Source organism: Canis aureus, chromosome 24 (assembly GCF_053574225.1).
Source record: "Canis aureus isolate CA01 chromosome 24, VMU_Caureus_v.1.0, whole genome shotgun sequence".
NCBI lineage: Eukaryota > Metazoa > Chordata > Mammalia > Carnivora > Canidae > Canis > Canis aureus.
The window spans coordinates 39,166,471-39,193,329 of record NC_135634.1 but is presented as its reverse complement, the minus strand read 5'-3'; the positions used below and the strand labels follow the sequence as shown (position 1 = coordinate 39,193,329).

At 38.2% G+C, this 26,859-nt stretch overlaps 1 protein-coding gene across 11 annotated transcripts in view; it reads left to right on the top strand.

The window, feature by feature from the left end:
* The window catches only part of DOCK10 (dedicator of cytokinesis 10), a 260,102-nt gene that overhangs the window by 110,067 nt on the left and 123,176 nt on the right, over positions 1-26,859 (top strand). For 10 of the 11 annotated variants that reach the window (XM_077868996.1, XM_077868993.1, XM_077868990.1 and 7 more), the window contains exons 2-3: positions 3,533-3,652; positions 14,583-14,672. In XM_077868996.1, coding sequence (XP_077725122.1) covers positions 3,533-3,652; positions 14,583-14,672 — 210 coding nt within the window. The remainder of the gene's footprint in view (positions 1-3,532; positions 3,653-14,582; positions 14,673-26,859) is intronic. The other variant, XM_077868992.1, reaches the window with a different exon arrangement.

The following is a 26,859-nucleotide window of genomic DNA, read 5'->3' as shown; positions in this document are numbered from 1 at the left end:
TCATTTGAGAGAGAGCAAGAGTAAAAAAGCACTATAAAAATCCAATCCAATTCAGGGTAATCTTGGCACATGCCTTAGCCCAGTTGGTGTATTTCCAAAAGAAAGAAGCACATTAAATTCAGGAGGGACAACCCAACTGTTCTAAAGCTATAAATCAATGCTACTCAGCTCTCATTTTCACTCAACATCTCTGCAAGGAGCAGTAGTGAGGAATTAAGGGATTTTAGTATGCTCATACACATCTGTCTCTTTGACTGAAACACCGAGTAGACAGCTCTCTTGCCCCAGAGAGAACTACTGGTTGCATGACCTGGATCCTCACCATCACAGATGCATAAATCATTCGTGCCAAGCAGCTCCAAATCCCAGGTTCTGGGTGCTACAGAATATATCATTGTTATTTTCATTTTTATTTTCTTTCGTTTTATGTTTTTAGGAATTTATTTATTTATTTATTTATTTATTTATTTATTTATTTATTTGACAGAGAGATAGAGCCAGAGAGCACAAGTGGGGGGAATGGCAGAGGGAGAGGGAGAAGCAGGCTCCTTGCAGAGCAGGGAGCCCAATATGGGGTTCGTTCCCAGGACTCTGGGATTGTGACTGAGTGGAAGGCAGATGCTTAACCTACTGAGCCATCCAGGTGCTCTGTTATTTTCATTTTTAAACCTCATATCCACAAAATTGTGAAACACTGGACATCTTGAATGCTGCACCTTGACTAACACATTCCCTGGAAGGATAGAACTTTACTAACATATCCCCCAGAAGTCAAAAAATGAATGCATGATTTGAAGCAGCTCTGCTAGGTTTTGCAATCCCATGTCAAAATAACTTCAGTGCAACATTTAAACAGGACAGTTTAGTGTAAATTAGTAAATGCCATCCATTGATTGGCTGATATGTCCTATCTTGAAAGGAAGTAATAAAAATATACCTCCCAACAGATGTTTACAGGTTATGCTTTTTATTAGGTACATCAAGGAGAGTTGAGGATTTAATTTTTCTATGGTCATTTTAATACCCTGAGACTTGCAAGCTCTGATTTTCCTGTTGTACTAATTGAGCTGGGGCTAATTCTAGGTGGAGTGTGGGCCCCCATAAACATCTTCGAAAGGCTTCTCCTGTCCCACTTGTTTATTAGCACTCATGTTTGCAACTAAGGGAGATAAAAGAATGGTGAGAACAGAATTGCAAAAGCCCCCCCTAAAACTTCTTATGCTGTTTGCTTTTAAACCCATAAATTGCAGCACACACTAAGCCCTGCTCTCACTGTCCCGTTCATGTTGACATGCAGAAGGGAAGAAGAGAGAAGGCATACGGAGTCATATCATGGGCTGTTGGTACGTGTGTGCTGAAGGACATCAGCATACTTAAGCCAGAGAGCCAGTGAGGGAAAAGGAAGTAACCAACGAAACCTACGGTTCATTTGCTACATTTCATACAAACACAATCTTAAAAGAAGGAGGCAAAAAATTGGTTCCAAAACAAGCCACAGGGATCCCTGGGTGGCGCAGCGGTTTGGCGTTTGGCCCAGGGCGCAATCCTGGAGACCCGGGATCGAATCCCACATCGGGCTCCCGGCATGGAGCCTGCTTCTCCCTCTGCCTATGTCTCTGCCTCTCTCTCTCTCTCTGTATGTGTGACTATCATAAATAAATAAAAATTAAAAAAAAAAAAAAACAAGCCACATATTTCAGACTTGAAGGCCTGTGGGAGCAGCTGGTCACACAACGTGTGACATTGCAGGGTAAGAGATCAGAGACACAGAACACCAAGATCTGTAGCTGAGCTCGGGAGTTGAGTTGCCACTATGTGAAGACGTTCAAAGCCAACTAAAAATAAACTAAAATAAAGCCAAATCTAACATCTGGAGTCTGCATTTGCCTCTTGATCTATCAATTTGTGGTCCTTGAGATTAATCTTGGCCTGGGAAAATAGAGAATTGGAACTTAAAATAAGTCTATGTAGAATAATCATGTCAAAAGGTAGGCATACTAGGACTTTTTTTTTTTTTTTTAATTACCCAAATCATGCCATAGGATTTCTGTCTTCTGCTGCAAAATAGTGAACAATTTTACATGGCCCTTTCACTAAAGAGTTTGTATTGGACAACTAAACATCTTGTCTGAGAATATTATATGGAGTCCTGTGTTTTTATTTGCGAAATCTGGCAGTCTTACTTGAATGGCTCCTCCAGAGAGAGTATTCATCTTACATTGTCTTTAGTTTACTTAAGCATTTGTAAAATGGGTTTCTTTTGTTTCATTTTAATTCAGAAAGTACATGGAAAACCTTGTTCGAGGACTACTGTGTCACATCTTGTTTTTGGTTTTGTTTATATTTGGAAAAAAAAACATTGACAGCTACTTTGAGGAGCCAGTTAGCAATTATTAAAATGTTGGTGGAAGTTTCTGGGGCCTCACCAGCAGAAACCTTCCAAAGAAGGCCTTAGAAATCAAAACTAAACCTCAGTGCTTTGCAGACTGGGGAGGGGTGAGGTCGGCAGGAAATTGTTGATGTCATTGATGTGCTAGAGAAAAAAACGTTTTTTCCATTTATGAGATTCCCCTTGGCATCCAAATTTCATGACCACTCCAGCTTCTGAGAGCCCCAGTATCATCCAAAAGATCATCCCTTTTCATTTAAGTTGCACAGATATTTCACCAAAGGGCTAGGGAACTCAAGACTGTGTCCTTGGTTTTCAGGTTTATAATATTTTATTCTTTACCTGGGGACCCATTTTTCTCCCGTGTTTGGAGTAGGCACATCAACCCTGTAATGAGACAAGAGACAATCACACCTTTCCCCACTGGTGTTCATCATTTGGTGCTATACTCAATTTCTTTGAGGAAATTGGCCAAAAAAAATGCCTTTTTTCTTGGCTTCAGGATTTTGAAGCCGTGTGATTATCTGGCTAATTTTTCAGACTGTTCTCCATTTTCACCAAACTGTGTCCATAATAGTTGTGCTGTTCACTCCTCTTAGAAAATTACCCAGCTTCTCTCTGTTGTGGCAAAGAGGCTCAGAGCCAAGCAATTAATCCTGACACAGGATCCATGCTTCAGTGACAATGAAGACAGCTCGTGATACTTTGCTTGCTAATAGGGAGCCAACATTTTAAAATAGATCCAAGTAGACCTCATAAGGAAGGATCTAATTCAGCAAAACTGATGAAGTTCATAATACTCTAGTGAGCAAGCAGAGGACCTTTCTTCAAATTGACAGAGATAAAGTTTACATAATTCACTGGATGTGTTTGGCCAAATACCGTGGGCGTGGGGAGCTCAGTGAGACAGCTTGAATTACTGAGCAAGATGTCAAATGTTTCAGGATCTTCTCATATTATTTCAGATCTGAAAATAATAGTTATGTGGCTTTGCCCTAAATGCCTGGAGTCTCTGTGACTCCATTGGAAGGACTGCATAATGTCAAAGCCTTGGTAATACTAAGGAATGAAACCCAACCAGGCGTCGAGAAGAAGCAAGATTATGTGTGTCAGTGGTTAATATCATATTTTCTTTTTTTGCAGCAGGAAAAACCCAGGCTCCTCGAGCCTTTGGATTATGAAACTGTCATTGAAGAACTTGAAAAGACCTATCGGAATGATCCCCTCCGAGATCTTCTGTTCTTCCCCAGTGACGACTTTTCAGTAAGTGTTAACCTTATTATTAAACAGTTGATAGAAGATCCTTCCAAACTGGGTAGCTGTCTCGCCTTATAGATTCAAGTTGCACAGAACTCTTTCCTGTGATCATCCTACGTCACAGTGACAGAAGTGGGAAGCCACATCCGCCAATAGAGAATGGCCTAGGTCCTCTTACAGCTGAAAGGTTAGAGATTCAGTACCACAGTGGCCTTCTCAGACAGGAGATACACAGGGTGCTGGCTGGTTCCACATGGTTTCTAACTGCTGCCTTCCCTAACCCTGACAGAGCATTTCTTTCCTCACCCATTTCTCACTGAAACCTACTAATGGCAGAGGTGTGGGATCTCTTGGCACAGAATATGCCATTCTTAAAAATCACCCTTAATCTTGGCTGTCCCTTTATAAGGAGATGTTGAAGCTGTGGGCAAAGAAAGGTAGACAAGCACATCTTCCTGGGAGGATTTATGATCTGAGGACAGTGCTCATTGGCTGTGCATGGAATGCTCCCGAAAGTGGTAGAGAGAATGAATAAAAAAGGTAATTCACTGCAGCATTGGAAACAAGCACAGTCGAATTACAGCTGATGAGCACCCCTGTGTCTCCAGCATTTTCCATTTGTGGTCATCTTAAGCATTTCTAGGTTGTTAGTAAATATCTATATAAACAGAGATCTCAAAGGGCAGGTTGTAGTCTTTTCTAAAAGAAAGTTAGTCTCAGACATCACAAATGAATATCCGAAAGCTGATGAAAAGACAACACTAGAGTAACTTTTTGAAGTAGCTACTGGCCGTGAAAACTGTTGAGTTGCTGGGGCCCCCTGCACACACTTCCTCAAAGAGCCTCACACCTCCGTGCCCTTTTACCTTGGGGGCAGATCTGGCTTCTGGTTTCTAAAGGTTAATTATTTTCACCTTCCTCCACGGATTTTTAAAAAAGAAGGTCTACGGAAGTTAACCATTTTCTGTTCCAAGTATACATAGAGAAGGATGGAAGAACAGAGGGAGAGAGATTCGTGGGAAGGAACGAAGAAATTCTTCTGATTTGTTTTGCAGATTTTTAGATGACTCCTACTTTGCTGTTTGACACACTTTAAGAGAGGCTTATATCGTGCAGACATGTCATTTCTGTGGTTGGACCACCGGGGCTTGAGCCGCAAATACAAAGTTGAGCCACATTTTATTTTTTTTATTTCCACACCCTTGCTTTCTTTCAGACTGAAGGCAAACCTTTACAGACAGACTCTTTCTGTCAACCAATACAAAAATCCTTGAGACTCGTAGACCTTCACTTCTACTGTGCCATCCAGAAGTATGACAAAACTCCTCCAAAGTCCCCCAACTCAGGAAGAGAGCAGAGGCATGCAGATGATATGTGACAATCTCACTGAATTTGAATTCATTTTTTGGCATCTTTCCACAACGATTTAAGTTAAAGATTGTCTGATTGCTCTAGGACCTTTGCCATCCTTAATGGTGTAAACAGAGCACATATTGGCATGCATACTTCCTTATTTTCCAGAAGTGAACATTCCAGCAAATACACTGAATTCTTCCCTTTTGTGCTTGTTTAAACTCCTTCTGTGGCTACCCCCCCCCCCCCCCCCATGGCCTTCAAAATGAAGGAAAAACACCTTGCTATTGCTCAAGGCTCTCTCCAAAATCTAGTCTTTGGTCCACCTCAAGATCATTATCTTCCTCCCCCACCCAAACCCTACTGCTGTCATCACAGGCCTCTTCATTCTCAAAGGGTAAAATACCAGCACAGTCCTAAACATGACATTCTCTCCTCCCTCAGATCATTTCCTTCCTTTTCATTCAACGAATATATAAAGTGTAATACCGAATGTTAGGCCTTAGTCTCAGAATGGGGAAGCAGCAGTGATTACACAGAAGTTGCCTGGGTTTAGTGGACCTTACCTTTCAGTCAGATGAATCAAGCAAATAAGGAAACAAATTAACTAGCTAGATCTTGGGATAAAGACCAGTTCTGTGAAGAAAATGAAACAGGGCCTGGTCATAGAAAAGAGGTGACATCTGACCTGAGTTCAGAATTCCCAGGGAAGACCAACCATGCTAGAACCTAAGGAAGGAAGGAGTGTCTTAGGCTGAAGGAAGCTGCCACAAAGGCCCCAGACAGCTCTGACAGAGAGAGTGGTCAGAGACAAGGTCTGGCAAGGACAAGATAAGACACTTGCATCTTATTACACATGCAGGTGGCAAGTGGCTAGTCACTGGACCGCTTCAAGAATGAGAAAAACTGACTTGGTGTATGTTATTGAAAGCTCATCTGACCTCTGCATGGAGAACATAAAACAGGATGTGGAGGGAGCTAGGACACTAGCCGGAAGAATAGCTCCCAATCAGCAGGTGCTCAAGAGAGATTGGATGCCACCTAGGCCCTATTATCAGAAAATGTCCTGTCATACAGACAGCTAAATTGTCATTTGTATCCAGCATCTGACAAACAAAAGGGAGTTTTCAATATTATTACCATATGAAGTTGTCAGTTTTTGAACAACGTTCAGATAGATTGTTTCCCCTCTTTTCTACTCTACAGGGCAAGGGTTGACAAGCCATGACCCATGGGTGACCTGCTGCCTATTTTTGTCTGTCCCATGAACAAGAAATGATTTTTATGATGTTGGGTTTTTTTTTAAACTACCTTGTTTTATTTTCTACACAGAACGGGGTAAATCATTGAAGAAAAAAGATTTTGTAACCATAAAAATTACATGAAATCAGATTTCAATATCAATCAATGAAGTTTTATTTGAACACAGTGATGCCCCCTTCTTTTATCTATTGTCAGTGGCTGCTTTCATGACACACTGTAGGACTGCAGCAGAGATAGAGGGCCCTAAACGATTTACTACCCTACCCTTTACAGAAAAAGTTGGAGCAGCCCTGCCATAATGAATGAAACTGGGTTGTTGTTTTTTGTTTTTTTTTTTGTCATCTCCTTCTACATGGAGTAAAGACCCTTCCTTAAATGCCCTCTGCCACAGCCTTCTACATCCACAGCCCATGTTACACGTCAAAGGTGTTGCCCACCAACAGGAAGCCCCCTGCCCCCCTGGCTAGAGTATCATTTCCCAGGCTCATCTTTGAGTAATAAGTAAGGGTTCTCTGGGATGTGTGTGGACAGTCTCTGCTCTCTCAGTAGGATATAGTGATAGAGTGACCACTCCCATCCCCAGGGCATCACAGAATTGGAGATAGAGGACCAACTCTAAACCTCCCGCCCTCCCTCCAAATGTCCCAAGCCCATTTGTATCCTTATGGATGGAAGACTCCAGCTCACTTCCATATTTCCATGTTACCAAGCACCCCCACTTGTGGCAGACATGATTCATTACTTGGTTTGTTTAATCAATATTTATTCAGCACCCACGAGGGGCTGAATATAGAACAGTACTTCCCAGACAAGTGAGGCTGACAAGAAAAGCAAAAGCCCTGTATTTAAGGAGTGTGTGCCCTAATATGGATGAAAATTAAAGCTGATTAAGAATCCTGGCTTCTTCTAGCTAAGAAATATCAAGAAACAGGAATTTCAGTTGCTATTTGATACAACTTAGAGATCATTTTTTACCGAGACAAGACTCCTACAGAGCTTCTTCTCCCTATTCACCCTGCTGACCCAGACCATCCCAGCCTTTTTTGCCTACATCCTCAAAAGTAGCTTTTAACCAGTCTTCCTGCTTCCTCCTTTGCCCTAATTTAAAGGAAGCTGTAGAAATACAGATCAGATCATGAATGCCACAACTCTAGCTTAAACTTTCCAGTGGTTTCCCATTGCCTTCAGAGTCAAAACCAGCTTCTCACCATTGTCCCCATCACCTGGTGCCTGATGACCTCTGAGCCTTTATCTCCTCACCCTGTTTTCCGTGGCCACTGCATGGATGCCTAGCACTCTCCCTGTTCCCTGAACTTGCCAAGCTTGTCCCCTCTGTAAGGGCCAGTCCGCTCTCTTGCACAACTGGTCCGCCTTTCATTCACAATTCAGTTCATGTGCCATCACTCTGAAGAAACATCCATGATTCCACCCATACCGTGTTCCTCTATGACACCACCCTGCTTGCTTCTCTTTACAGCACGATCATTATCTAGAAAGATCTCAGTTTGCTTTTTCTTTCCTCTGTCACTTGTTCCTCACCATTAGGGTGTACCCTCTAGCAGGACAGGGATGTCTTCTCTTTTGATCATCAGGAGACCCCCAGCAGCTAGAGTGGCACTTGGCACAAAGCAGGTGGAAAATGAATCTTTATTTCATGAATTATCCTTCAGAAACAGGTAAGTTATTATTTTAGAACATAACTTGAATCCTTTGTGGTCCTTTAGGAACCAAAGGCCATTCCGAAATGAAATTTGAGTATAAAGAGGATGAAGTAATTTGTTTTGCCGGATGATGAGAAATGTGATTATTAATATACTTTCCTCTTCAACACAATGCAACATGTCACCTTTAGATAACAGCATTAAAATCAGAATCCCCTTCTCCAGGAGCTTGTTCTGCTGGTACAGTGCCTGCCACATAGTTGCTATCACCAAGAGCTCATTTCCTCTCTGTAACCCTTCAGGAGTGTGTGCCCTAATATGGATGTTACTTGGCATGGGAGAAATCAGTCTGTATCTCTATTTCAAGTGCACAATGCAATGTCAGGCTCATGGGCTTTCAGTGAAGATCCCAGAACGTTGAATTAAAACCATCTTCTTCCCGGTTAAGGGGCTGAGGTAGATGCATCTTGCTTTGTCTTGGCACATGAAGTGCGTGGGTTCAGGGAGCAGGCAGTGTGATCTTTGGGACTACTTGCATCATAATGAATCAGTAAGAATAAGCAGTCTAGATCCATTTTGTAACTCATTCATTTCAAAAACATGCGCCTCTTCACTCATTGTATTTACCACTCTTGCTTTTCTCATCTTTCTTTTTGAAGCAGTTAGTAATAGAAACTTAAGACCAAAAAGCAAGGAACTTAGTCACCAAATTGTGGCTTTGTAAAATAGGCAAGGAGAGTAAGGAAGGAAAACCAAAACTAAGGAATGGTTTCAAGGACACAGTGAATCATATTGAGTGATTCAGTTTGAGGAGAGACTGATAAAAAGAAAAATAGCAGAACGAAAAATGAAAAAACCAGCAATGAGTTTCTCTCTGAATAATAGATACAGAAAGCCTGAAGTGCAATCACCTCTGGACATCCAAATCTTAAACAAGAAAGTTCAGAAGTCTGAAAGCTAGCACACTGTGGAAGGTCATCGGATCACACCTGCATTTCAAGACTGCCCACCCCAGTAAAACTGCTCCATTTCAGTTCGGCTTCATGGCCCACCTTCTGGAGGTTAGCTGCGTCTATCAAGGGCACCAGTATGAACAAGAAGCAGTGCTTACACTTGAAAGATTATGCTTTTGACATCAGACAGTACCAGTTTCAGAGTCAAAAATCTATGTTGAGGATGGGAAGTCGCCTGCCAGAAGAGTTACATGATCTTCTCAAATCCCCTCTTCATCTCAGTAGTTCAGAATTAGTGTCTCAGGGTTCCCCTGTGCATCCTGCAGTTTTCATTGGCCTACCATGATGACTGAGTGAATCATGAATTCTTAACATACCAATGGCTTGTTCTTTCCACAGTATGTTTTTAGCTATAAAAAGCAACTGGTATATGGGGACTTCCAGACTCAACCACATGGATCATTTTGATGAGAGGAGGCAGAAAGGCCTTAACACCTTTTAAATTGAAAAGCAGAAAGGCCCTGAGTCATTTGTGGTCTTTTTTTTTTTTCTTTCTCTTCTTCTTCTTCTTCTTGCTTTACTGAGACACAGCTTAACATTTTTATAGGACTCTCAACCTCCTTTTAGTCCTTGGCTTCTGAGCCTGCAAAGTAGGCTTTAAATGACTCACAGTATTCATGCAAGATCATTGTAATTGCAATTTAAAAGCTAAGTGATAATCTTTGTCAAACTAGGTTATTTCTAAGTACTAATATTCCTCTCACTTAAAAGCTAATGAGACTGAGGTTTACAAAGGCCCTTGTTCCAGGATGTAGAGTACCTGTAAGGGCAGAAATCAAACACGAGCACTTTGACGTGCTATTAGCATTTCTGTCTACACAGCATGCTTTTGGCCAGCTGCTTCTTAGAAAGACAAGGTGCACACTTAGGGGAACTATTAACTCCCTGAATCCCACAGTGAGTGCCATCAGAAAATTGATATGGCAGAGAGGAATCCTAGAGTGCTTATTTCAGTTGAGTATGTATAAGTGGGAACTCTGGGCTGGATCGATTTAGGAATATATACACATAAAGTGCACATAAAGGCTTGTACATGAATATTCATAGCAGCGTTATTCATAAGAGCCCAAATTGGAAACAGTGTAAATGTCTGTCAACAGATGAATGAATAAATAGTGTCATCTTTTCTCACCATGGAATATTATTCAGCCATTAAAAATGATTGAAATACTGATTCATACTACAACATGGACAAAACTTAAGACCACTATGCTAAGTGCAAGAAGCCAGTCACAGAAGACCATGTATAGAATGATTCCAGCTGAAATCATAGACAAATCCATAGAAAGTTAGTAGTTTCCAAGGCCTCAGAAGGAAGAAGAACGGGAAGTAACTACTAGTAAATATGGAGTTTCTTTTGGGCGTGATGAAAATATTCTAAAGTTAAATAATGATGATGGTTGCATTACCTGTGAATATATAAAATCACTGAATTCTACACTTTAAAAGGGTGAACTTTATGGCATGTCAATCGTGCCTAAATAGCATTGTTATATTTTTAAGAAAAGATTTTTCTACACATTAAGAGAAGTATAGGTGGTCAGAGATAGGGTGCAAAAATATTTTAATACATGTCTGTATTCAAGCACTTCATTCTTTAAAAGAAATAAACAACTATACTAAAGAAATAATAAATACCATGGGAAAACATTTCATTTATTGTTATTTTTTATTTCCAAAGCAGATTTAAGTGGCTTGCTTATATACCACAAAAATATATATATGCTGAATTATTCATTAGCAAAGCTTTGAATCTAAAATATTCTAGAGTGAAGCTGCAGACTTTATGTATGATACAGACAGTAAATTTTATAGTTCAGAGAAAAGAAAATATGTGTTGGATGAATTAGAGAAGACTTTCAGAAGAAGCTGGCACCTCTACTAAGCCTGAGGTTAGGGAAAAGTAAGGAAAATAAAGGACTTTCTGAGAGGAGGAGGAGTCTGGATGAGGCTTGTGCAGGAATGAGTCCAGTATGGAAGAAGGAATGTGAGCAGCCATATGGAAAGATGCATGGCGGGTTGGCTGTAAGTGGGTTGGCTCATGTCTTGGGCCCTTGCTCGTCACGGGGCCATGTCTGCAGGCCTCACACCAAGCAGGCTTCTTTTCTGTGCCTTCCTGGAAAGTGAGCTCAGACCACAACCTCTTGAGTATTTGCCAAGAGAAGGTCCTGGTGCAATAAGTATATTGTTGGAGCACTGTACTCTATGAATGTTCACATTTTTCCATATGGAAAATGTATTGTCCTTACCTCCATAGAGGAAGTAAGACACATTTTGGAGCCTGGAAAATGAATCAAAAAAAAAAAAAAAAAGAGAAGACAAAGAAAAGAAAGAAAAAGAAAGAGAAGAAAGAAAGAAAGAAAGAAAGAAAGAAAGAAAGAAAGAAAAAGAAAGAAAGAAAGAAAATGAAATGAAATGACTTGCTCAATGGTTTGCCAATCCAAGAGTAAGAAATCTTGAACCAAGTCCCCAAACTTCCCTAGTATAGTCTTATTTTATTTTTTTAATTTATTTACTTGAGAGAGAAAGACAGAGCAGGATGGGAGGGCAGAGGGAGACAGAGTCTTAAGCAGACTCTGTGCTAAGCATGGAGCCCAACATGCCATACAGGGCTGACCTCACAATCTGAGCCAAAACCAGGAGTTGGACGATTAACCAACCACCCCACCCAGGGGCCCCCCTACTTAGATTCTTAAATACTGTGATAGCTAAGTCTCAATACTTGACTTGGCTGGATGATGACAACTGTCCGGTTATGGGCAACTGCTCACTTATTGTGCATTTCCCAAACACTTTAACTTCAGCAAAACAAGAAAGACCTTCCCTTAAACACAGTGCATAACTCAATGGAAATAAAAGGTACAGCATAGAGAATATAATCAATGGTATTGTAACAGTGCAGTATGGTGACAAATGGTAGTTATGGCGAACATAGCATAACGTATAGAGTTGTCAAGTTATTATGTTGTACACCTGAAACTAATGTAACATTGTACATCAACTATATTCAAATTTAAAACAATAATAAATGAATGAATGAATGAATGAATGAATGAATGGAGAGGGAATCATTGAGAAGGTGAGCACAATGAAAGTATGAAAGTGATATTTTCACATAGTTTTAAAAAAACTAAATCAATACTCTTCTGAATGCGATATAAAGTGTTTTTAAGCAGCTAATGTAGTGTAAGTGTCTGCTCTACTAGAATATAGGCCATATCCTGTTTTAATCTGAGAACTTTAGGTGAAGATCACTTTTAAACACATGCTTAGATTAGAATTGACCATGAGATGTTTGTAAATAGTCAACTATAAAGCTTGTTGAATTCTCAAGCTTCAGACTGATTTCTATAAACAGCATCATTTTTGTTCTCCTTTTTAAGCAGCTGGGATCTGCAGTACTGTCAGAGGAGGCTTTTGCTCAGCCCCGGGGAAGGAAAAGCAGACTTTTTAAAAGACTTTGACCAGTGGACTTTGGCCAATTGAGAAATGGCCCTGATGTGCTTGGAATGAAGTCTTTCTGTGGTCACTTTAGCCAGCAGAATGGTGGCTGTGACAAAGCCACACAGACTACCCACTAAAGTGTGGAAGGAACCAGAAAGCGACAGGGCAGTAGTTGAAGAAGTCTGAATATCATGGACTTGAAATTGCAAACACAGGCCTTGCATGCCTTATTTCATAAATAAAATGACAGTTTTTATTTCCAAATGCCTAATCTCAGGACAGTAAGCCCCTTATAAAATTCTACCACCAAAAGAGGCGCTAGGCTGAGTTCCAGTGCTGTCTCGGATCTGTTTCATGCAATCGAGCTCTACTAATTGTCAACCAGAAGGTTTGTAAAAAGAGAAACAGGAAGTCTGTTGTGGCCAAGGCAATTTGTAGTGGTCTGAAAGCATCTAATTCTCAGAAAAGAAGTTCTTTGTAACCATATTAATACCCTTAACAAATATGACTGCATACTTCTCTTCTTATTTGATCAATTTATCTTTGCTTCAATGGAGACACATTCAAGAAATAAAACATAAGTAGAAGTGTCACAGTTCTTAAAGTCGAAACTTTATGGAGGCTTACTTTTTCAGCCAAATTCTCCAGTATCATAACAAAATATAACTGAGATCAATAGCATGTCATAAGCATTTATTATACATGTATCCCTTTTCTTGTACTTTGTGTATTCTGTGCAAATGTGAAATAACTCCATGCAACTTGTAATGTTACATTTTAGACTTATCACATGGCTACATGAGAGTGATTCAGACTCAGTTATCTTATTAAGAATCAACATTATTTCATAACTAGAAGTCATCAGGAATCACTGATATCCATTATACGCATAGTTATACACATGATTTATTTCTATAACCCCAACCTGAATGAATTTCCAATCTCACACATTACCTATGTATTATGTATTTGGGGAATCTAACTTTATTTACTATATGACATCATGGATCAAGTGGCTATGTGATCATTATTACTGGAAACCTGAGTCCATATACCAGAAACTCACCATTAAGGAAAAAAAAAAAATTCTTAAACCAGCTCAGTATTCACCTGTTTGTATTATACCACAGAACAGTGATCTTAGTGGAGCACTAGGTATAGCTACAAAGGAGTTTACATTTGAGTCATGTTACTCTACTCTCCAGTAGACAGAGTATTTTAGAGTAACTATTATTTTTTAAAGGCAAGGAACTAATAAGAGACTACACAGGATAATGAGAAAGAGAAATAATATTTTTACATAAAAATGTATTATAAAATAATGACTGAGGGGATCCCTGGGTGGCTCAACGGTTTGGCGCCTGCCTTTGGCCCAGGGTGCGATCCTGGAGTCCCTGGATCGAGTCCCACGTCGGGCTCCCAGCATGGAGCCTGCTTCTCCCTCCTCCTGTGTCTCTGCCTCTCTCTCTCTCTCTCTGTGTCTATCATAAATAAATCTTAAAAAATAAAATAAAATAAAATAAAATAAAATAAAATAAAATAAAATAAAATAATAAAATAATGGCTGAACTATATAAAATTGTTTTAGAGAGAAAAATCCCTAGTCTTACCAGTAGATTATAATATGTAATGTTCTCTGGAAACACCAAGCAGGTGACACTGTGTATCTGAGAATTGTCTATCCAAAGAGGAAACAAGTTCTCTCCAGATAATTGAAATCTAGCAATAATCTTTTACTTCAAACTTTCAATAGAGCTTATGTTCATCTTCTAACAGTGTACAACATAAAAGAAGCAACTTGAAAGAGGCAACTCAAAAGGAATCAAAAATGTAAAATCTAAATAATAAGTCCTAAATTGGCCCTGTCTTTTTCACTTTCACTTCAAATTTATTTTAGGATTACAACAAAAGATACAATAGAAATAAGCTAGTGAAAATATACAGATTCCCCAAGTTTTGTTTTCTGCAGTGAAATGAAATAGCCTCAAATGATAGTTTTACTGATAAACCATAATTGTAATGATGCTAGCTGTGGCAAGCTAACGGAGGGTTGGCTCTCCTGTTCTAGAGATTGAAGGTTTCTGTCTTCTTTTATTGTAAGATACTAAGATCTAAGGCACTTTTCTATTGTGTTTTTGGTATAATGGTCTGTTCAGTGCTTCTAAGTTGGAGAACTTAGTTTCTTTTCATTGTTCTTCCCAGACAGCCACGGTGTCTTGGGATATTCGAACATTGTACTCAACGGTACCGGAAGATGCAGAACACAAAGCGGAAAATTTACTGGTGAAAGAGGTAAATGTGTGCTTCCAATCCTTTACTTTATAAAACTTTGTTTTCCCCTAGCAGTGCTCAATACAACTTCCTATTACTATTGTCTTCCTCTACTTTTCAGTAGAGAATTCCAGATGCTATGATTGATTGATGTCTTTCAGCTGGCGTCACCTGTAGATTCTTTGCATTTTCCTGTTAATCATTTTTCATTATCTGGTGACTATTCAAGTTTTGGACTTTTTTTCTTTTGTTTTTTACTTCACTTAAAATCTTCACCTCGAGGAATATTTCTGTATACCTAAAGGGAAGATTTAATTTTATTTAACTTTATTTTAGATGGAGTTGTTGGAGAGGCCATAGGATGTGAGAATTTTGGATAACAGAGTGTCTATTTTAAGAGATACATTTTTTTTTTCAAAAACTAACTTTGAAAATAATTCATGGTAAAACCCTGTGGCTATGATAAAAATCTGTTGGTATAGCAGTGCTTACATTCAGATGGTGTAAGAGAAGCCAACAAAACTGATGCTTCTTCTAATCAGACTATAGGATGCTTTAGGGCAGCTACTTAGACGATATTTGTTGAATGAATAAATGAAGCTAGTCCTTCCTTTACAGAAAATGGAATGAGAAAATTTAGCACCTATCAAACAGAATCCTGAGAGAAAATGGCATATCACAGTTAAGATTTAATCAAAGCTACATACCATAGCAAAGCTCTTTCTCAGCTCTTAAACATATGTGCATGAATATGAGCTAGCTTTATTAGCATATGTATTAATATCAGCCTGTATTAATCATATATACTTTATGTTATACTATTCAGTCCAAATCTTTTGCCATAAATTTACGAGTTGTTTCTTCCAATTCCATATTCGTTTCCCAAAATTCACCTTAAATTTCACTACCGTCTAAGGAGTTAAAGAAAGGAAAAAGTACAGGTTCAAAAGTACAGATATCCCAATGTTATCTGAGTATACTATTTTCATATTCACTGATAAAAATATTAAATGTGACGTCAGTACCATAAAATTTTGTTTACAGTCACCTTAGAGGAAGTTTTAATATCTGGTCAGGCATCACAGTTTTAAAAAGAGCTGGCAAATCATTTTTTACGGAAGAAAATCAGAATTGCTGAGATAAGGTCTGCAAAAGTTTTTCAGTAAATACATAAATAGGTGTTAACTTAGGATCTGAAACATTTATGATATTGAATTCCTAACTGGGTATACTGAACCAGTTCTTCCTGAGTGTTCTTCCTTAAAATATTGCTCTTTTATATAAAGATCATTCACTTGTTAAATCTATGTCCAGGTACTTTATAGTTCTGTTGCAAATGTGAGAAATTTTTAAAACAAACTCCCTTTCTTACTGTTTATTGCTGATATTTTTGAAGAGCTACTGATTTTTGAATAGGTATAACTAGAGCTCACTAAACTTCCTTATCCTAATAGTTCTTTTGTAATGTTAATTTTTGTTTTCATTTTTATCCTATTTTTTTGCAGATAAAAAGACACCATTTATGATTATTTGATTTTTAAGTATGTAGTCATATCATCTGCAACCAATTAAAATTTTATTTTTTCTTTCTTTGTTTTATTATCTGGTATCTTTGAAACAATGTTGAGTAATAATGCTCATATTGGACATCCTGTCTTAATTTTGATTTTAGGAGCAGCCCTTTAGCTTCTTTGATGCTTTATGAAATTTGGTGTTAATGACACTGGCATAAAAGATATGTCTAGGAAGGGTTTTCTTCGTCTCTTTAAGTACTTCTAAAGATTTGGCTACCCTATAGTATGAAATCCATATGCAGTCTATCGATAAAATAGCTTTATCATTTGAATTTAGCTCTGTAATAAAATTAAGGTTTCTGTCCTAAGGACCCATATTTGTATTTCTGGTGTAACTTTCTTGTTCAAATTGTATTACTGCTTTTAATATTCTACTCCATTCAAATCGCTAATATTTTATTTCATACTTTCGCATTTATATTCATGAGTGAAATTGGCTCTAGTTTTCTTTCCTCTCTTTGGTATTAGACAAATGCTAGCTTTAAAAATTTGTGACATTCTCCAAATTTTTCTATCTTCTGGAAGATACAAATAAATCACTGAAATGAAACAATATCTAGAAACATATCCAACTAAATATGGTTTCTTAATAAATGACAAACATGGAACTTCAAATTCTCAAATATCTCACAAGAGAAAGTAATTTCATGAATACCATTAGGTTATTCATTCTGGATGGAAATAAAGTTAGGCTTCTATCTCACATTAATACAAAAATGAATTCCAGGTCAAAAAAACAATTTAAATTTTAAAAACAAAAATATTAAAACCATAGGAAAACATTTTTATTTAGAAGTTTAGGGGATATGGACAGGTTTAAGCAAATAAAAATATTTAATTTTTACATGATGAATGATGCCATAAATAAAGCCAAAAGAAAATCTTTAATCAGAGCAATTATTTGCAACTCATACCTTTTTGCCACACATGCACATATTCCTAACTTTCAAAACCCTACGAATTAATAATAAGATAAATAACCGAAGAAAATATGAGCAAAAGGCAGGAGCAGACAGTTCAAAAGAGTAAGTGCTTTTCGCCACGGGACACAGAAAGTTGCCAAGATTCACTTATAGTCATGAAAATATAAAGTAAAACAAAAATTATGTGTGATACTTGTATGAAGAAAAATTTTTAGGTGAATATTATTTAGTGTCAGCAGGGATATAGGAAATAAACATTATCACACAGTGTTTATAATATCTGCATGTCTGTAACTTTTTGAGATGTAATTCTAATGTATCTATTGAGTAGTATATATAAAAAGTAGTATATATGAAAAAAACACTAGAGCATAAAAATATAATTACAACCATGATTATTGATGCACTGGACAATTTGCGACATCACTTGATAAGAGTGTAAAGTAGCTACACTTTACACTTAGAATAAATTTTGGCACATTTATACTTTATAATAATACATAACCAGTAGGGGTACCTGAGTGGCTCAGTTGGTTAAGCGTCTGCTTTTGGCTGAGGTCATGATCTCAGGGTCCTAGGATTAAGCCCCTGTGGGGCTTCGTGCTCACTGGGGAGTCTGCTTCTCCCTCTCCCTCTACCTCCTGCCCCCATACCCTACTTGTGCTCTCACTCCCTCTCTCAGTCTCTCTTTCAAATAAATAAATAAAATATTTAAAAATATATGTGTATATAACCAATAAAAACTACATATACATAAATGTATTAGCTTGGATGCCCACGATACAATTGCCAAGAAAGACATGTAAGTTGCATAATATATAATATGTTATCTAGAAGGTATAAAACCCATAAGTATATACATAAATATGGCTTATTTATATAAGCCTAGAAAAGTATTAAAAATGTATAATAAACTTATAACATTGGTGATGTCACAAATGTGGGATTGTAAAGGGAAAGGAGAGATGTTTGGTATTCTTGTGTTATAAATGTATCTAAAATGTAATTTAATTAAAAATGTTTTGGAAAAAAATAAAATATATCTTAAAATGCTGCCAGAATTGGAAGCAACCCAAGTCTTTCTCCTAAAATTGTCTCCAAAAGTTAAAGTCCAACTTTATTCTTTGAGCCATTAGTTAGTTGCCTTAAAGACTACATCAGATTCTTTTTCTATTATTATTATTTTACTTTGATAACAAAAATATCTTACAGAATGATCAAAATCCCCTCTGTATTTTGCTTTATGATTCTACCTGCTGGGCTTGTCTGAATATCATAGAAGCTCATCTGATATAGTCATTTATAATCACTTGGAAGAGAACGACTATGGATTAATAAACACTTCCACAATTTCAGGGACTTTTCACTTCATGACCGTATTTACCTCTTTCTGTGTGAATTGGGTAGAAAGACAAATACTACAAATACTAGACAAATAGACAAATACTATTTCCAGGCTTTCAGCAGTCTGCTTTAGTTGTGATACATTGCTCTCACATGAACCAGGGGTTCTTAGCTGTCTTCCAGGGGCCTCGGTACCTGAAGCTCTGAGACCTTGGATTTGGTGGCCAGCCTGCTGCAGCCCTTGCCTCTTCACACTTGCTTGCTTTATTATCTGGCATGCCTTTGAGGTGGGGCCAGTCCCCTCAAATCCTAAATCTCAGGACCAGTTCAGAAACTCCACCCCCAATCTCTGGATCCAACCAAAGTATAAAGTGTAGCTACTTTTCCAGGGGAAGGGTAACCTTGAAAGAAGGCCAGTACAATTCTGGAAACATCCAAAGGTATTCTAGGGTTCTTAGAAGCCGTTAGTTTGTTGTTGCTTTCATAAACTTCTGCACCATGACTTCAGATGGCCAGGTTGACTGCCGTATTTCTGTAGTTTCTGAGAATGTCAACTTCAGGGGAGAACATGTTGACCACAAAATTTGCCTTTGCCTTGCTCTTCCTCCTGGGGCGAAATTGCTCACCTTTACCTGTGTTCCTACCTTTCAACTGCTTGCAACCTGGGATTTTTCCTGCTTTTCTCACTTCCCTTCTTGGCTTCTCCTTCCTCCTAAGAACTGCTCCAAGGAGAAGTCAAATACAATGTCTTTTACTGTACATCCCAGGTTTCTGCCCAACTTCTATGGTACAAGCTTCAGGACAGGCCATTTGTCTGGGTGACGTGAACAAACATTATGTTTTCCTCAGCTGCTTGGATCTAAAGGAGAAAAAGGAAAAGGAAAGAAAGAAGAGGAAGCCCGAGAAGAAACTATTTTATTCCCTGATAATTTTTCTGTATCACTAGCTGTGGAAACTGCTATAGTTTGCTTGGTTTTCAAGATGGGACTAAAGGGATGCCTGTACTTATAGGATAGAAAGAAGAGAAACCCCAGTTACAAATATCATGTGATGATAATAGAACATGAATAGTGAAGCCTGGAGACGGCAGATAAAAAGGAAGAAGTCACCAGAGAGCTGGGTTAAGACTGAGAAACAATCCCAGAGAGTTATGCTGGCAAGGAGTCTTAACCACAATAGGTAATAGCAGCTAACCTTTATTGACGACTTTTTCTGTGCCAGATACACTTCTAAGCCCTTGTAGTTGCAGTAATTATAAACCAATGTTGCTACCGCAGCAGCACCTTGTAATGATGAGGAAGCTTTCATAGAAACATAAAGCAAGTGTTCAGCATCCTCAGCTGGAAATAAACAGATCCAGCTGCCCCATCCCTACCGTCCAACCACAGTGGCCTCTAGCCTCTTCACCATGATGCTAAGTGCCCAGATGGTGCTCTACTACAGCTGCCCTCTGGAAGGACTCAGTCTCTCAGTGTCCTCCCTGACAATCCCACTCATTCTGTCCAGGTAACTCTGATGCAAACAGTGGCCCACACTTGGAGAAACATTGGCTGGATTTTTGAAATCAGTTTAAGCCAGCACTGAAATGAATTCATTGATGTTTTGTAGAAACACGTGCGTCCCTTACAGCCTCTGCTTTATTGCACTAAGCAACCTTTGTGGTCCTCTCTGCACTAAGTGCCCTGTGGCTCCCCTCGGGGTGGTGAGGACAAATTCTGTGGTTGCTAGGCAGCAAACTGGCATGAATCTAATTTAAACACATCCAGTTCAATACTGATTTTGAATTATCTCTCACTACCTTGACAATTCTCAGCTCTATTTGAAAGGCAGTGAGCATTCTTTCCTTCTTTTAATCTGGAATGACTTTATATTTTTAATAGGAATTTGAATAAAATGAACAGTCTGTCCCTTTTCTGTTTTATCTGTTATTAATTCTCTTCCCTGTCGATTCAATATAAGTCTAATATTCCCCCACACCAGAGTATGGGCTTATTTCATATCCATTAAAGCGCTTCATAAAATTATGATAAATTAACATCAAACCATAGTCGAGCAACATGTACATATTCATATAATTTTGCACCCTCTGTGTGATAGATCTTACTACTCATTTTACAGCCTAGAAAACAGATTCTGAGTGATTGACTTGTCCTACTTTACACAGAGCCGTAATTAAGGCCCTGGTCTCTCTGAACCCTATGCTCCATGCCCTTACCAACTTGACTATCTCTAACCCTTTGAGAAATGTGTTTAAACACATTTAAGAGCCAGACCTGATGAGGATATTTCCACTGTTTATCATGGAATATGTCCTTCTTTTTGATATATGTGATATATGTTTAACTTTTCTGCCTCAGTTTCTTTATCTTCAAATAAGCATATTAATAATTCCAAGACTGTGTTTCTAAAAATAAATATAACAATGATATGAAAACAGTTGGAATATAACAACTGGGGAGCAGTGTCTTTATCTGATTCTCATAAGTGGCTTAAAATCAACATCTACAACCAGAAAAAAAAATCAAACACTTCCGTGATAAAACAAGTACTACCCCTCCCACTGGGGGTTGGGAAGCAATTAAAGGAATCTATAAACAGGATGCAGACTTCTTAAGCAAAACTTCTATAGTAAAGTTTTTATTTTAATATACACAAAAGAATAATATAAAGCCAGAAGCTCAGAACACTAATTAAAACTAAGCTCCCAGTTTGGTCTCTCTTAACAAAGAAGATGAAAACAGAGAATTGAGAATGATACAGTGGCCCAACAGGCAACAAGGGTCTAGGGACCACTTCAGCTGACTAGCTGAGAGAAATACTGACAAAGTACTAAAGTATAGCAAGTTACTCTGTCAACAAAGCCCTCTGCAATTTCTGGAAACCCATCTGCTGCAGGAATAGAATAATGATGAAGCAAGAGGTAAATCATGAATTCAAGAATCCAAACCTCACTTTCATCAAGACATAAAACACTTGGTGATATTAAGAGTTATGGAAATGTTAGAAGAACAGAAGCAAAAATTAAATTTTTACAAAAAGTAAAATTGAAAGAATAAATAATAGTAGAAGCAGACTATCTATGCTTACATTTACTTTTTTAATAAAAGTAGGCTCTGTGCCCAATGTGGAGCCCAGTGTGGGGCTTGAACTCCCAACCCCGAAATCAAGAGTTGAGCTGAGATCAAGAGTTGGATGCTTAAAAAAATAAATAAATAAATAAATAAGAGTTGGATGCTTAACCGAATGAACCATCACCAGGCACCCCTACACTTACTTCTACATATAAATACACACATACACACACTCGCGCACGCACACACACACACACGGATTATATACTGTCTTCATCCAGACAGTATTAGGTTGTTGGGACAAGGAAAAGTTTAGACTTTAAGCAGGTTCTAGACCAGAAATAGTGGCATTCTCTAGGAAAAAAATATATAAGACCCAAGACTGAATAGGAAATAAATATCAGACTTAAAGCAGACAATAAATGTGGAAATCCTTAGGCTTTGGTAGAAAATCCACATTAAAAACTAGCAGAACAAATGGTTAAGATGAGAGTAGACACCAATTTCACATAGGCACAGAATGTTTTGCAGAAAGCTGGGTGAGCATGATGTCCACAGAACACACACACACACACACACACACACACACACACAATATCCATGAAGACTACTTTAGAAAGGAATATGACATGCGGTATTTACCATGTTTGTTTGACCATGGAGAAATTCTGTCCATTTTCCCCCAAGTCTCTTGAAAACCATCTTTGAGAAATGCTGATGTGAATCTGAGGGAATGAGATCATCAGAAACTAGGGAGAAGGGACAGCTCAAGTAAAACAATCTATTAGGTAAAACTTGATATGATTTTCATTAAGGCAGATGGTGTTGAAGAGAAAAGGAATATTAAAGCTCCCAAAAGATCAAAGAAATTTTCTTTTCTTTCTTTTCATGGACAAACCTCTTACCATTACTTATCAAAAGTGTCTATCTTTGTCCAGAGGGTAAACCTCTGGGAATACTAGGACATGATTCCAGATACACCCACATATGGTTGTTCTATGGATTTATCCTCATGCAGCAAAATGCAAGTCTACACAAGGTCAATTTCAAAATTTGTGGTAAATAACAGTGCTCTTGAAGTTCAGAGTAGCACTTTTTTCCAGCCCTTAAATTTCTCCTCTCAACCCCTTACCTAATTATTGAATTATTTTTTTCTCTCATCCAAGGAGGAAAAATGAACTCAGTGGCTTAAACAAGCTACTCCTTTGGATATACACAGAAACTCCTACTCAGTTCAGTTGGGTGAAGCTGATTACCCTGTCTTTACAAAGGGTTAAATTCTTCACGTAGAAAATTCTTCTCCCACTGATTTATACTGTTACTATGGATCACATGCAAAGTGTATGCAGTGAAGATTGGACTGCATGAAAGATTGGACTGGGTTTATTTTTCAACAACATAGCACTTACTAAGTGGTTGTCACCAAATAGATGAAACATAGTCCTCACCTTCAAGGAGCTCACCTTCAGGCAAGAAATACCAGACCTGTGATCAGATTTTTACAGTGCAATCTGACTAGTATCCTTGGAGTGTTATGGTAAAATAGAGAAATGAGGTCAGGTTCACATATTAGAAAAAATTAGCTAAAAGCAGGCCAGAGAGGTACACCAGGGTGGTTCAGTGGTTGAACATCTGCCTTTGGCTCAAATCATGATCCCAGGTTCCTGGGATGGAGTCCTGCATCAGGCTCACTGCAGGGAGCCTGCTTCTCCTTCTGCCTGTCTCTGCGTCTCTCTGTGTCTCATGAATAAATAAATAAAATCCTTTAAAAAAAAAAAAAAAAACAGACCAGAGAATGGATTGGTTTGCTGGTATGGGGGAATAAGTAAAACTGAAGAGAAGTTCAAGAGATGGAAGACTATTTATTTGAGTAGCCCAGCGGTGTTAAAGCCCTACACTAACATATGGCAGTGTGATAGTAATGATAGTAAAGGCCATTAAAGAAATGGGATTGACAGAAGTTGGTGACTGAACAGAAAGAAAGGGAGAGGTATGGTGGCTGTTACTCCCACATATCTGTGTTGGGCTATTAGCTAGATAGGCCAGTAATTGAGATAAGATGCCCAGAAGAAAGTAAAGATTGTTCAAGTAGGGATGAATGTAGCAAATAAAATAATGTCACTGGTCAACACGCATATAGAGACAGATGCCAAAGAAGGAGATAAATAGGCAGGCCCCAGTGCAAGAGGAAGAGGTGGGCATTTGCTCTGGATTTGAAAGTAGAAGCTTTGAGCCTGGAAGAGTTTACCAGAAATGCCATGGGGACTTGGCTGGAGCTGAGGGGAAAGTCCTTGGGCTGAACTCCCACTTAAGCAACTGGTAAAGAGGGCCCTACTTGGGAGATGGAGTGGACAGGGAGATGAAGAAAACAAGAAGAAATTGTTTTTTCAGAATTAAAGAGTCCATAGCAAGCATTAGTTAATGGTATAAAATGCCGAAGAAGTATCACATAAGGAAGGGCCCACTGGATTTGGTCATCAGAGTCATTGGCAGTTCTTTTTTTAAAAAAAAAAAAAAAGATTTATTTATTTATTATTTATGATAGACACAGAGAGAGAGAGAGGCAGAGACACAGGAGGAGGGAGAAGCAGGCTCCATGCCAGGAGCCCGACGTGGGACTCGATCCCGGGACTCCAGGATTGCGCCCTGGGCCAAAGGCAGGCGCCAAACCGCTGAGCTACCAAGGGATCCCCTATTGGCAGTGCTTTTAAAAAAAAAAAAATTTATTTTATTGAAATTCAGTTCATTAACATATAGTATATTATTAGTTTCAGAGGTAGAGGACAGTGATTCATCAGTTGCCTACAGTACCCAGTGCTCACCACATCATGTGCCCTCCTTAATGTCCATTACCCAGTTATCCTAACCCCACCACTTACCCTCCAGCAACCCTCAGTTTGTTTCCTAGACTTAAGAGTCTCTCATGGTTTATCTCCCTCTCTGATTTTGTCTTATTTTATTTTTCCCACCCTTCCCCTGTGATCCTCTGTTTTGCTTCTTAAATTCCACATATGAGTGAGATCATATGATTAATTGCCTTTCTCTGACTAACTTATTTTGCTTAGCATAATACCCTCTAGTTCCAACCACATTGTTGCAAATGGCAAGATCTCTTTTTAATGGCTGAGTAGTATTCCATTGTATGTGTACGTGTGTGTGTGTGTGTGTGTGTGTGTGTGTGTGTGTACCACATCTTCCATTATCCATTCATCTGTCAATGGATATCTGGGCTCTTTCCATAGTTTAGCTATTGTGGACATTGCTGCTATAAGCATTGGGGTGCAGGTGCCCCTTCGGATAACTGCATTCATATCTTTGGGGTAAATACCTAGTAGTACAATAGCTGGGTGGTAGGGTAGCTCTCATTGACAATTCTGTGATAGAACATCTTCAAAGGGTATGAACACAACCTGATTACAGTGGGTTAAACCCTGAAAAGATGCGTTATCTTATCAAACAACGTGTTAGTGTATTGTGGTCTCTTTATCTACAAAGCACTTTGACAGTAAATCCAATAAAATTATTGGAACTGGACAACCCGGTGGCTCAGTGATTTAGCGCTGTCTTCAGTCCAAGGCCTGATCCTGGGGATCCGGGATCGAGTCCCACGTCAGGCTCCCCGCATGGAGCCTACTTTTCCCTCTGCCTGTGTCTCTGCCTCTCTTTCTGTGTGTGTCTCTATGAATAAACAGATAAAATCTTTTTAAAAAATTATTGGAACCCTTCAGTGAAAATATTCCATGCATACCAAAGTTAAAAATAATTCAGTAGGCTGTTACAGTGTATACTAAAATATTGCTTAATTTGTTAAGGAAAATTTTGTAAACAAAGAATAATATGATCAAATGAGTATAATATTAAAAAAGATTTTTTTTTTTCCTCTGCCTCTTTTTCCTCTTCCACCATTTGGACACAGATAGATAGCATTCAACTAATTCAAGAGAAAATTATAAATATTTGAGATTGGGACACCTGGGTGACTCAGCGGTTGAGCATCTGTCTTTGGCTCAGGGTGATCCCAGGATTCCAAGATCGAGTTCCACATTGGGCTGCCTGTGAGGAGCCTGTTTCTCCCTCTGCCTCTGTCTCTGCCTCTGTCTCTGCCTCTCATGAATAAATAAATAAAATCTTAAAAATAAATAAATAAATATTCAAGATAGAAGCTGCCTCATGTTGAGAAGTAAAGGAGATATTAATCAATTTGGATCCCAAACAGCAAAGAAAATTATGAGGAGAGGAGGATTGACTATGATTTAAAATGTATTTCTTGCTGCCCTCTTTAGTTAACCAAAAGAAACATATCTAACTAGAATGAAATGTATCCTGTTGCACAAAAAGGAATTCCATTTTTCACTTTATGGTTAAAATAATTTTATGTGTTTCATGTTTAATTTTGAACTGCATATTATGTGCGTTGATAAAGAAACCTTTCTTGTAGTTAAAATGGCTTTGTACTTTACACACATTGTTTGAATCTCATATGTAGAATAATGTGCATTCAAACTTACCCAGAAATAAGAATAAGTGTTTTAATAAATGATTTGGGGTGCTTTTTTTGCATATATAAATTAAGTGAAGATGAATGACATTTTCTGATTCTGAATCATTTATTGGGCAGCAAAAGAATGATTCTAATACATTCATTACCTTCACACAGAAGCATGGCTTTCCTCACCATAGAACCAACTCCTTAGATACACATTAGGGCTACATGCACAGTTTAAATTACTGAAAATTATTGAGGAAAATGTAACTAAAAAACTCCCTCCAGATTAAAAAGAAAAGCCATAATCCTTTCTTAATAAAATTAGTGTGAATAGAAAAAATTTTGTTTCTGTTTTGAAAAATGGGGCTCTTAATTCACCGATAATGTTTTGTTGGAGGTTACAGGACTTTTCATTTTGTGTGTTACTTTTTAAAAGTGAATGTATAAGTTAAGATACATTTATTTTGTGACTTCAAGCAACGGAAAAATGAGATCAAACTCTATTATCATCCTATATTGGACCTGATCTTATTTATGTATAATAATTTTGTTTCTATCATGGCCAGAACAAAATAGATCACCCATTTTATTTTTTACACTACATGTATAACACTAAAGATAGTACATGTACAAAAGTTGATTAAGATAAAGTCAAATGTGTTTATTTTGTAAGTGGCATTAGGATAAAATGTATATAGAACACCCTGGTGAAAACAAAATAGTTTTGAGTTTCGCAGTAACAACCTTGAAGAAATTTATTGTCTTACTGTCTCATCACCAAAATCACTAGAATAACAGTCTTGCTTCCAA